Below are 12,635 nucleotides of genomic sequence, written 5' to 3'. Positions count from 1 at the left end.
AAGGTGGTTTTAAGTCATTTTGTGTACCCCTGACTTGACTCTGGACTAAGCTGGTCTGTGCATGTAAGTTAGGGAAGTTGTTTGGCTGCTCTAAATCATACTAGCTGTTAATGGATGGAAGAGTCAGTCACTGATTGTCAGAGTGCAGAGAAACTTCAGCCACCCTCATTTCTCCCTGGCAATGTCACCTACATTGGATACAGGGAGGAGAATGATGCTGGTTCTGTTATGTTGGCTTTATACCACCACAGATTCCACTAGGGCCATCTAAACCAAAGCAGCCCAGACACAGGAGATCCCCTAGCAACTTGGGTGCTATATGAAGCCGTGTTGGTGATTTGATAGATGTTGGTCTTCCCTGCCACTTAGCATGAATGCATTACCACAGGAGATTCTTGGTGCTGCAGGGATTTGGCTGAGATGTACAGCAGAGATCCTGACCACTCATAGCAATAAGAGATCCCCTTATGCTTATTCATAAGAGTAGGTGTTCCAGCCATGGTGCTAGACAAATTACAACCTGTCACTCTGAATTCCTCCTTATAGTTTCAGCTGGTTATGGTATTCATTGCTGCTTTTTCAACTGAATGAGTGCTGTGAAAAAGCTGCTGTGTTTTACTGCAGAGGTGAATCAAATGTAGGATGCACATGTATAGTTCTTTCAGGCAGGGGCTAAGTCGTGTATTTGCACAGCACCACATATCTCTGGAATTGCATATAAATAGCTTATAAAGTACTTTAGAATGAAACACTAGCATACATATTAGTTGAGAGTATAAATGCCACAGCAGAATATAATAGCTTTGAAACGTAGTTTATTCTACAAACATTTAGAGCAGCATCCTTTAGTAAATTTCCACAATTGCACAGATTACTGGAAGAAAAAGCAAAGAGGGAAGGAACCTCATTAAAAGGTCAGTGGACACTCACAGCTATGTTCTAAACTATTCACAGGTGAAGCATTAAAAACAGATGTTTCTCCAGCACTTTGTCTTTATGGCTTTTTCTCTTGGCATTTTGTCTCCACACAGTCACACTCATCTACATGAACATACGTGTATTCGATTCTCTTCCTCTTAGAGCAAATCAGTTCCACCTTCACCTCATGGCTCTTTGTTTCATGGCAGCAAGTGCATTTGTGTTTAATTTTACTGTCATCAAAGGCATACCTGGGGGAACAAAACTAATAGATCAATCCATTAGCTATCACTTTCCTGCTCTTCATTACCATTAGCTTCCCCTAGAACTGTGAGTGGGGAAGGAAAGCTTTGCTGTTTCTTCTGCTTGTAAGCAGCAGGGGAAAAAACAATATCAGTAACAGCCTATTCTCAGGACATTAAGTAGTCCTGGTGGGCCTGATCCAAAGACCTCTGAAGTTGATGGAAAAACTCCCACCTGAAGTAAGTGGAAGGCTTTCCATAGACTTAAAGGGGCCATGGGCTAGGCCCAAAATGACCACACAGAAAGGAAGAATCAGCCTAATGCAGAGTCCAAACTGCAAGTAAAAAAACCCAAACATTTAAAAATGTGTAAGTAAAAATGAGTTAGTTAACCTGTTAAACGTGACCTATTTACCAAGCCTAGATATGGCAATCCTAGTGACAAAACAGGCAAGCATGATATGTAGTTTCATAGCTAAAAGGCTGGTGCTGTGCTCATCCAGCTTCCTTTTCAGAGGATCAAGGAAAAGGGTTAATTGAGATAGTAGCTGTGATCCTGCAGAGGCAAGAACACATGAGGACAAGACATCATATAAGCATGGAGAAGCAGTTTCTTACTTACACAGAGTATGTACCACAAGACCCTTCACATGAAGGCACTAGGACAGGAGCTGCTGATTTACAGCTCTTGTGAGTGATATATTCTTTTTTCAGGTTCAGTTTGCAGACATTTGACAATGGGATACCTAGGAGGGAAGGATTCTATTAGCCTTGCTCAGATTAGAGTTAAAGCACTGAGAGATATCCACTAAGCAACCAAGTCCCGTTTCTGTCTTATTAAGAATAGTTAGAGTTCAAATAGCCAAGGAGAGTTTAAAGGCCCCAGGTGAGCAAAGCATTTACACACTCGCATAAGTATTTTGCTGATTAAGGATAGTCTTAAACATGGGCTTAAAAGCACACACTTAACTGCTTTGTTGGATCCGGGCTCCAGGCAGATACAATTGTGTATTTTTTATATAGCCTACATTTCTGTAATGACCTTTATTAGCTAATTGTCACTTTGATGGCTTTACAGCAGCCAACACAGTTTAGCATAGGTCTCACAGTAACAGAATCATGCTTTCTATGCAGTTCCTAGATGTCAGAATCCAGAACACATTCTCTAACAGGTTACATCATTCTTTCATCAGAAACTTACTCTAAACTATATATATCTCACTTCTTTATAAAACCAAGAAAGGGAGAGCATGAAGATTTTTTCCAGTGGCACCACTAAAGGACTAGGCTGGTTTTGAACCTAATACAATGAAGAACTAAACACTTCTGAGAAGTGATAACTGCTCTCACATCCTACTGACTTTGGTGGGAGTTGAGGGCATTCATTACCTTGCAGGATCAGGGCCATAATGAATGTTTGATTAATGAATCGCTGGATTGACCATACTCACATGTCTTACAACATCCATCTGAAGTTGTCGCAACAGTTCCCTATATCGAAAGCAATGAGACACAGTGCCCAATCAATCCACTGGTCCACTATCACAAAGCTGCTTGTATTGTTCACTTATACTATTCCAGCTATAAAATACTCACTGGGACACAGTTTGATGGATCAAACACTGGGCAGGATATTATTGTGCTAGTTAAGACAAACTGGCCTGATGACTGAGTGCAATTATACAGAGTACAGTTATCCTCCAGAACATTATAGGTCTTCCCAACCTGAATAAAGCAGAAAAAATAAAGTTATCCTGAGACAACACATGATTCAACATAGGGACAGGATTTTTCTTCTGGATTGAAAGGTATTTGCAACTCCCAAACTCTCATCCTGCATTAACTCCCTTAGGCTGCTTTGACAATCCCATCTGTAATTGTTACCTGAGTTGAAATAATCAAACGCTCACAACAGTAGGGATATTAAGAGACATACCAAGGCCCACACTTATGCATTGATGTGTGTGGTGTTACTGTTTATGGGAGAAGATAAGCATGGAGGAAAATCTTTTTTTTCATCTAGATTTTCTCCTATTTTCTTTTTTCGGCAGGTAGAGGGGCCGGGGGAGAAAGAGCGTGAAATAGGAAGTCAGCCTTTATAATAGAGGTCAAAAGATTAATAACAAAATATAGCTACCTTTGGACAAAATTAACTTTTTGGAGTTGGTGAACATAATATACAATATCAGTGACCAGGGAATACAAAAAATCATATAGATGAGATGCTAGATGTGAGAGTTAGCATATAAGCCACTAGTCACTGTGTCAGATCACAGACTGGTCAAGATTTTTGCCTCTTCTAAACAGATACATTTTGTGATGCAGCAGAGAGAAAGACACTAGTCTAAGACTCAGGAGACTTTGTGTGGCCTTGGTCAGGTCTGTCAGTCTCTGTCCCAGCTGTCCATCTGTAAAATGGGGATAACACTTCCTTATCTCACAGAGGTACTGCATGAATAACTCAGTAATGACTGAGGTACTCAGATACAGTGATGGCGGGGAGGGGGCATATAAATACCTAGGTCGATTCACTTCAGAAATGCTATATTTCATAAAGGCATTAACTTCCTAATGCAGCAACATATAGCGGGATTCAGTTTTTAAGCAGAACTCTCCATTGAAGTTGACGGGAAGCTGAATTTCTAAAACGATGACCTAGTGTCATACTGCAATTCCTTGTCGAGCAGAGGAACACAAACACACCTCAATGGTCACAATGCCAAATGGAAGCTTCACCACACAGGCCACCTGCACACACTGGCCACAACACCTGCCTTCTTCTCTGATGTAGCGGAAACCCTGGGGGGAACAAATGCACCATCATTTAGCCACATCACCTGTGGCTTACCTGTGAAGAGCATTCAGAGAAAATCCACATTGCCCTCCTTCATGCAATGGGGGGAAAACCCAACAGCCCTTGATTATACTTCTGGTTTTTTAGAAGGACTTTTGAACCCCATTGTTTGATGGAGTCTAGGTATTTCAAACCTGATGCTGAGACCCACTCAATCATCATATCAGCTTTTAATACTTTCCTAATTAGCAACCCTTTTGTCAGGGGCATCATCCTGGGTAATCTGCTATTTCCTCTCCTTATCTGAGCTGATATTCAAATCAGGCCAAACTAACTAACTCACCATGTGTTACTTGCAAGATCCAAAGACAGCACTTTGGTACATTTCTCCACAGGTATGGTCGCTATTTCAGATGTGCTGAGAAGACTGAAGGTAAGGTTTATTTACAACTACTTTCACCTATTCCACCTGTGTGGACTTTAGTCCTATGCATATGTGTGGCTCCATCTGCATCATCCAGTGAGGAGCGAGAATGTTGCATTATGCTTGGCCTTATGTGAGCAGGGGCGGGGCAGAAGATCAAGCTTTTCTGTACTTGTATTCAAGTTATATGTTCAAGATTTTAAACACAAGGAGCTAGGTTCAGCAAAGCTTTTGCAGAGAGATACAAGCTACACCTCCCAGTGCCAGGATAACCTTGTCCACTGAAGGAGCAAATCATCACTGCAGATGGTAGCCGGTGTTCGCACCACTGCCCTCCATGGTGGTTCTACCAGAGAGGTTTAAGATTTAGCAGTGCACCATAAGAACTCAACTAGGAAGAGCGGCCTCAGAATCCATGGAATCAGCAAACTCAACTGTCATGGAATTAGCCCATTATCAACAACCAGCATCATCCACTTTTTGAGCAAATTTGACATCTTTTAAATACATCCCCTGTGTCGTTAAGTTTCAGAGTAGCAGCCGTGTTAGTCTGTATCTGCAAAAAGAACAGGAGTACTTGTGGCACCTTACAGACCATATCTTCTTTCTGTATGTTCCATTCTGTGCTGTTAAGTGGAGTTGAAAACCCTTTTGTATCACCAAAACAAACTCTCCTACCAGACCTCACTAGTGGATCTGGCTCAAGGACTTTTAAAAGTCTTAACATACAGTATGTAGATTGCCTACAAACAACTAATCCATTTAATTTTAGAACGTTTAGTTTCATTGGGACATTTGTATTTGAGCCAAATCAGAATAGTTTTTCTAACATTTTTACCATATAGTGGTGATAGACATCACCAAGGCAACTATGCAAACACCACCTTTCAATGACTTTATCTTCCCCATTAACCAGCTTGTGGGTGGAGTTGCCATTTTATAGTAAGTATTTATCCCATCATGCCTTTCTGGGACAGGCCCCTTAATTTTGCCAGAGACCAACAGAACAGCTCTAAAGAAGTAATTTTATAACTAGCAGCTTGCTGCATCTTCCTCTCTTTAAGCAGGTTAAGTACCTATTATGTTTTATTTTTTTGATTCCTGAGATGGCACATCCCCCACCAACCATTGCTCTTCACCTGAACACAGACTTAATTTTAGTTTAGCAGAGAGAACTACAGCGTAGAAGTTACTTACCTGTCGGCAATCAGTTGAGCATTTTACTGGAGTGCATTGAATTTGGTTGGTTTGTGTAGCAGGGTCCTGCTTTTCAGTGCACAAGCAATCTTCACAAGAGTTTTTAGGCACCACTCTCCCTGGCTTAAAATAAGGAGGAAAGGAGAGGGGAGAGGGAGAGTTTATTAGCCTCTAAAACATGTGCATTTCTCTGTAAAATACTAACAAATTACTATATTTGCCTTTTATTTTTGGCACAAGTTTTTGACTCGAACACCTTCCAATATCTAATTAACATACCATCAATATCACAGAATTAACACTGTACTAGAATAACATTCCAACAGAATCGAATATGCTAAATGCAGGTATTACTTCAACATCTGACAACTTCCCTACTCCATTTCATTCTACGGTTTGACCAATTAGCTACTCCTAAAACTTCCATTGATACTTGAAATTTTGTGTTCAGTTATTGCCTTCAGCCACATTTCTGACATCTTAATCCTGAAATACAGGGGAATATCTCTTTTATGATAGAAACTGTTACCCTAGCAATCACTATTAGGTAATTTCTCCAGTAACACATAACACCTAACTCTTATGTAGCACTTTTCCATCAGTAGCTCTCCAGGTACTTTACAAAGAAGATCCATATCATTATCTCCATTATTATTATTTATTCTATGTATTACTGTAAGACCTTGGAATCCCAATCATGGACCAGGGACCTGTTGTGCTATATGCTGCACAAACACTGGAACAAAGGAAAGTGAAGCACAAAATTATGAAGGGACTTGCCCAAGGTCACCCAGCAGGCCAGTATGTGAGCCAGGATTAGAACCCAGTCCTTCTGAATTCCAGTCCACTACTCACTAGGCTGCAATAAGAAACGATGGGTTGTTTTAGTCTGGGGCTTTATGTTCATTGAAATGAAATCTTTAGGTGAATTTTGATAATTACACACTAATAGTATCTTGAAGTCATGACATGCCAGCCCACTGCAAGAAGGGGTAAGTCCTACCTTATATTCAACTCCTTCAGAAACACATACACTTTTTGGTACTATAAGAAAGATAGAACAAAAAGGATGCTCTAAGAATGATGTCAACATGTATTAGTTTCACATTTCTTAATTGTCTGTTAAATAAGTTATAGAAAACAACTATACAAATCTAGTAACCCTAATACCCAACATAAGAAATGCAGAATGGCTGGGATGTGTTGCTAATTTCCAACCCCTTCCCGTGTTTAGTGCATGAGGGGAAAATTTCACCTACCAGTATTTCCCATCTGGCAAACACTATTTTCCCCCCATGTTTCTAATCACACTTGAAATTAGCTGAGATTCACTTCTTTACTTTATTGTTTGTGACAGCATCATCAGCATTGACCAAAACCAAATGGGGGTTTGGATCACACTCAAGGTGACTATACAGCAAGTGCGAAAAATCAGGATGGGGGTGGGGGGTAATAGGAACCTATATAAGAAAAAGACCCCAAAATCAGGACTGTCCCTATAAAATTGGGACATCTGGTCACCTAGTCACATTCATGATATTGTAGTTGTGTATTACAGTTCTGTGACTAAAAACTAGTGGATGGAGTACATTTTGGGACTAAACTCCTAGATGAAGTCCCCTTCAAAATAATGAAAGCCAGAATATAGTAAGAAAATATACTTACTACAGGAAAAAATAGGACAACAGCCATCCTCAGAAATAGCTACCACTGGCTGGAAGCCTAAATTGCATTGTCTTTTGATTGGAGAACAGGACTTTACATCACATTCTGTAAATAGAAGATGTACACAAATTGAGTCAAAGCCTCTGTGATGGGGTGTATCAGCCCTGCACTGAACAAGAAGGGGTTAACCCATGTTGTGGGCAGAGGAAGCCACACCTCCTCACCACTGCCAGGCATGCTCCAACGGGAGCTTCAGGATAAAAGGGAGCAGCCCAGCTCAGTCAGGGCTGACTGCTGAAAAAGGAGGATTCACATTGCAAGCTCCCTTCTGGGAGCTGCTGGAGCTCCAGATCACAGAGGTCAAGCACGCCAAGACCTTGGTGGATACCCAGCTACCCGTGGAAGACTGAGAGGGGATGAAGTTACTTGGAGCTTTGCAAGCCAGCAACCTCAGAGGCCCAGTTTCATTGGCCTCTTTGGAGCTTGCGATGTTACACTCCCATATTCTTCATAGAAATATTGTTATGATATGATTATGGCAGAATTAAGATATGTTTTAAGCAAGATGGGTCATGTGATGTATCATTGGAAAGGTTGTAATTTACTGAATGTAATTATCCAATTTGTGTGCATGTGTAATTTCTGTACCTGAAGTTCGTAATATTGATTATGTAGCAATTACAACTGTGTGTGTACTTGGGGAATGCCCACCAGACAGTAGGCAATCAGCCTGGATGGGCCATTAGGAAGAATAATAAAACTTTGAAGATACTAAACTCCCACCTTCCTGAGAAGCTTTCTGGGTTGCTGCTTTGACACTGCAGGATCATGTGATCATGTGATCATAACACCCCCTCCCCCATCTTGGGCTTCTAGTGTTTTTCCATTAAAAGAGAGGGTGGGGTCAGACTGGGAAACAAAATGTAAATATGTTTCCACCATATATAAATCCTATTTAAGACTGGGAAGTGAGTTAATTCGGTCTCTTCTCCACTGCCTCCCCACCCAAGAAGGAAGACTGCTGAAAACACCTCAAGAAACAAAGAATCTAAGCTGGGGTCAGGGGGCTGAGTCCAGGTGAGACAGATCAAACTGTAAAAGGAATTCCTGGAGATTTAAGCTGCAAGCAGTGCAGTTTACCTTCAAGACACTCTGCAACCTGCTTGAAGCAACATTTAGGGTGAGAAATTATTATTTGTATCCAGAATTCCTTATTGTATTAAGCGTAATTTTGCTTTATTCACTCAGTAATCTGCTTTGTTTTGTTTGGTATCTCTTATAGTCACTTAACATTTACCTTGTGTAGTTGTTTTTGTTTATCCAAAAACCAGTTTGTGCAATTCATATGGGCAAGGGGCGGGGGAGGGGAGAAAGCTGGCATATCTTCCTCCACATTCAGGGAGCAGGCGAATTTCATGAGCTTACACTGTATGAATTTCTGTACAGTGCAAGACACTACAGAGGAGGTGTGCACCAAAGTGCTGGGCAATTCCTCCCACATAGAGTTGACTGCAGACTCTGTGATTCTATAGCTGGGTGTGTCCCTACCTGTGTGTGTGCTAGAAGGGGGCTGGAGAGCTTGACACAGTAGCACAGAGTGTGTGTGTGGGTGGGATACATGCTGGTGGGACAGGCAGGCTCAGTGGGACCCCAGCTCATCAGGGGGCACCCTGGAAGGGGGGTCCAACCTGTCATAGAGCTAGCATTCCAAAAATGACAATCTTTTCTGTAGACAAGTCAATGTCACTAATCTCTTACCACACACTGTCTCTGGACAGCATGGATCTTCTGAACGTGGTCGTGTTTTAGGAACAAATCCTTCTTTAGTGCAGTTGACTGGCAGAGACTTAACACAAGAGTGCGGTGAACAAGAGATATTCAAGGTCGCCTCATTGCAAGTGCAGTACTGACAATCATGTTCCCATGTCTCTCCAGGCTGTGCAAATTAAAAAGGGACAGTTCAATCAATGAATGGAACCTAGAAGTAATAAATTAATGAGAAATGAGGGGCTGCTACAAACCAGAGTCTCTTATCCTAAGGTCTGGTGTTGGGCTGTTTGTATGAAACCCTAGAGACTCTTAATTCCAAAGGGAACTTAAAAGATCTGCATAATAAAACATGCTGTAGCCTCTTCCCTTTCTCTGCAGGTGTGTGTGTTGGGAGAGAAACCTGAAGAATCTCCCAAAAAATAGTGATTTTCATTGGCTGCCAATTTTGCATCAGTATCTCAGATGAGGATTGGTGTTATGAAGCATAGTCAAAAGTTAGAAGGCCCATTGTTTCCCCGTGATATCTCTACTGCACATTGGCATTGAGTTCAGCATTAAAAGAATGAAAAATTCTTCCAATCATATTTACAATAGGTGAAGGCATTTGGCTATTGTGTAAAATAGTTATTCAAAGAACACTTCTTCATAGATCCTATTCCTTACCTGTTTCACTAATCCATCAGGTCCAATACAGCCTACAAAATAGAACAATTGTATAATTATAAAGGTCAGTTTAAGAATATAATAGAACTGGAGAGAGTGGCAGAAGCAGAGAGAAAGAGAGACATACATCAAACCAGGATCTGGGAGGCTTTGAAAAGGGGACCTGAAAAGAATGAGCCCTGGCTGAAAAGCACAGGTCAGCCATCCAAAAGATCTTGAAGATCTCCTGTTTATTACTTCCTGACTCAAAGGCTCATACTTCTGCATAAAAAGAGGGGGGCACATCTGCCTTCAGAACTTACCAGAATCATTTCTGAGCTGGCCAGAAAAGGCCACCCAAAGGCTACATTAGACACTTTCTTTACTTTTCCCCAGAACTAAGCATACTGTTTCCATAGTACACTCAGCCCCTGGGTGCAAAAGACCAGGCTGGTGAATTGCATTATGGACCCCTAAAGTGGTAGTTTTAAGCTGGTGTTTCATCTTTTCCCACCTTTTATATTTTCTTACCACAGACAGAAACACAAATGCCATCAAGATTATTCAGGAGGATCTTTCCATCGGGGCAGTGGCACCCTTCAACAAGCGCTGGATCCTTATCTTGCAAGGGGATGGTGGTTTTCCTGCATGTACATAGGAAAAGATGAGTGACACTGAGCTATTTTCATCTGCTTTTTAGGGCTGATGTAACACAGAATTTTGAGTAGAAATTTGGCCTAGGGGAGTTAAGAACCCAAATCCCATTGGAATTCTGACTCCCTTCAGCTTTTTTGAGAACATCGGCCTTTCCCTTGGTGCTTAGTAAATGACCCACCTGCTGAAGCATGTGCTTCTTTCTGTTCCCCCGCATGGCTTGTAGATCTGGTCCTGAGAACATCTGGCTTCTGTGGAACATTTATAATATGCAGAGTAGAGTGCCAGCTCTGTCTAATACTTGTGGATACAAATTATAATGTGTTAGATAAAATATCCCACCCAGATGAAAACACAAAGGAGGTTGTTTCCATTGAGGGGTTCTGTTCTGTTTGCAGTCACGTAAGCTAATCATTCTAGTAATGTAGAATAAATGGTTTTGACAAGAGGCAAAACAAGCAGAGGGAAACCAAATGTATTAAGCAATATTGCCATCTAGTGATGAAATTGTAGTTAATATTTTAACAAGCTAAAAACCATTAATGAAACTTTGAAATATAGCCAAGTTCTCATCTTTCCCCTGCCCGTGATAAACCCTTGAATAAAAGCAGTATGATAGTGCCTAAACTAGAATGTTATGAATGATGAGGCTGAATTATTAAGCCAAACTCTTCTCTGTTACACTGGCAGAAGTTCAGAGTAACTCCACTTAAGTCAGTGGGGTTGCTTTTTATTTACGCTAGTGTAACAAAGAAGAATCTGGCCTGCAGGCTTTTTTAATGTGGGGGATTGTCTAGGACTCCAGAGCTGCTCCTCTAACTGGTTAGAGAGTGTATGAGGATGCAGACCTACATGTGGTGTGTGTTGAATAGGGCTGATCAAAATTTTTCTGTGGAAACTTTGACAGCAATTTTTTTTAACCAAAGGGGGAAAAAATCACAGAAAGCATCTGCTTTCCTCAAATATATTTGATTTTTTTTTGTCAGAAAGCCAAAAATCTGAAAATCAAAATTTTTTTTTTTTGATTTTGGCAGTTTTCAGTTTTTTGATAACAAATTTCAATTTTCAGGGAGGACAAACATTTTTAAACCTAGCCTGGTGCTGAACCATTCAGAAGACACTATGGGCCCACATTCTCCCCTTATTTACGTTAGTTTTGCACTGGCATAACTCCTCTGATTTCAACGGCGCTAGATATGATTTGCTCCAGTGCATGTGAAAGTAGACGCAAGCCTTGTGTATCTTCTAGAATGGGAATATACACATTTAAACAGAAAGAGGAATAGAATAAAATAGCTTCCACTCCAGCAAAGTCTTCCCCAACTCACCACACTGCCCATTAGCTTTGCTCCTCCAGTCAACACAGATCCCATGGAATCCACACAAGGCCGCATAGGTCTGAAGGCTTTGGCATTCAGTCTTCTGGCGTAATGCTGAGCAGCCATCCACAACACAAGCCTCATAGTAAGGTCGAGGGGGAATGGCACTGTGACAGCCTGTCAAATTCCTTATTAAAGAAAGACAAGGGACTTGTTTTTCATAGTGAGTGTTGGCAATTTCATAACAAGAATTCTACTCAGAAACAAGAATCCATCAAGAGAAACTGTCAAGCTGAAGACCCGACTTTAAATCATTCTGATGGGAAATGTTCCCTCGATACCAAATATCCAGCATAACTATCAATGGAAAAAAATCAGATTTTCATCTCAATTAATGATGACTTCTGTCTCAACATTATTTATAGCGCCTTGTATTCCCAGGGTATGTCTACACTGTGGCTGGCAGCGAGCCTCCCAGCCCAGATAGACCAACTTGCACAAACTCTGTTTGCGGTGGCATGTTAAAAATCGCAGTGTGGACACTGCAGCTTGGGTGGGAGCTCAGGCTCTCAAGCCCACCTGACCTCCTTGGTCTGAGCTCGGGTGGCTAGACCGAGTCACCAACGCAGCCACAGTGACCACATTGCTATTTTAAGCACAGTAGCTCAAGCAAAGTGAGCACGAGTCTCTCTATATGGGCGAGGTGGCTCACTCCCAGCTGCAGCACAGAGATACCCCCACTGAGCTATCTGATAATAGACTGAAACATGACAGTAAGACTCCTTTGCAGCCATAGTGCTGTAATTCTAGGTACAAATATTTTTCCATGGATGTGTAGTTTCCTTTTGGTAATCTTATTTTTAATAATAAAATTATTTAAAAAGATTAACTATTTGAACATAGAATCATAGAATCATAAAATCAAAAGGTTGGAAGGGACCTCATGAGGTCATCTAGTCCAACCCCCTGCTAAAGGCAGGACCACTTTCCCTAAATAATCCCAGCCAGGG

General features: G+C 41.2%; 1 protein-coding gene across 1 annotated transcript in view; it reads right to left on the bottom strand.

Annotated features, from left to right (window-relative positions):
- Positions 1-931: 931 nt before the first annotated feature.
- The window catches only part of LOC116829791 (mucin-5B-like), a 72,551-nt gene continuing 60,847 nt past the window's right edge, over positions 932-12,635 (bottom strand). The window contains exons 36-48 of the mRNA XM_032788836.2: positions 11,635-11,813; positions 10,488-10,557; positions 10,184-10,296; positions 9,674-9,705; positions 8,999-9,176; positions 7,241-7,345; positions 6,579-6,619; positions 5,576-5,698; positions 3,864-3,959; positions 2,757-2,885; positions 2,612-2,651; positions 1,783-1,906; positions 932-1,169 (exon numbers count right to left, since the gene is read on the bottom strand). Of these exons, the coding sequence (XP_032644727.2) occupies positions 995-1,169; positions 1,783-1,906; positions 2,612-2,651; positions 2,757-2,885; positions 3,864-3,959; positions 5,576-5,698; positions 6,579-6,619; positions 7,241-7,345; positions 8,999-9,176; positions 9,674-9,705; positions 10,184-10,296; positions 10,488-10,557; positions 11,635-11,813 (1,405 nt within the window). The 3' untranslated portion in view covers positions 932-994. The remainder of the gene's footprint in view (positions 1,170-1,782; positions 1,907-2,611; positions 2,652-2,756; positions 2,886-3,863; positions 3,960-5,575; positions 5,699-6,578; positions 6,620-7,240; positions 7,346-8,998; positions 9,177-9,673; positions 9,706-10,183; positions 10,297-10,487; positions 10,558-11,634; positions 11,814-12,635) is intronic.

This window comes from Chelonoidis abingdonii, chromosome 4 (assembly GCF_003597395.2).
Source record: "Chelonoidis abingdonii isolate Lonesome George chromosome 4, CheloAbing_2.0, whole genome shotgun sequence".
NCBI lineage: Eukaryota > Metazoa > Chordata > Testudines > Testudinidae > Chelonoidis > Chelonoidis abingdonii.
Note: the sequence above shows the minus strand (reverse complement) of the source record. Positions and strands in the feature narration are given on the sequence as shown.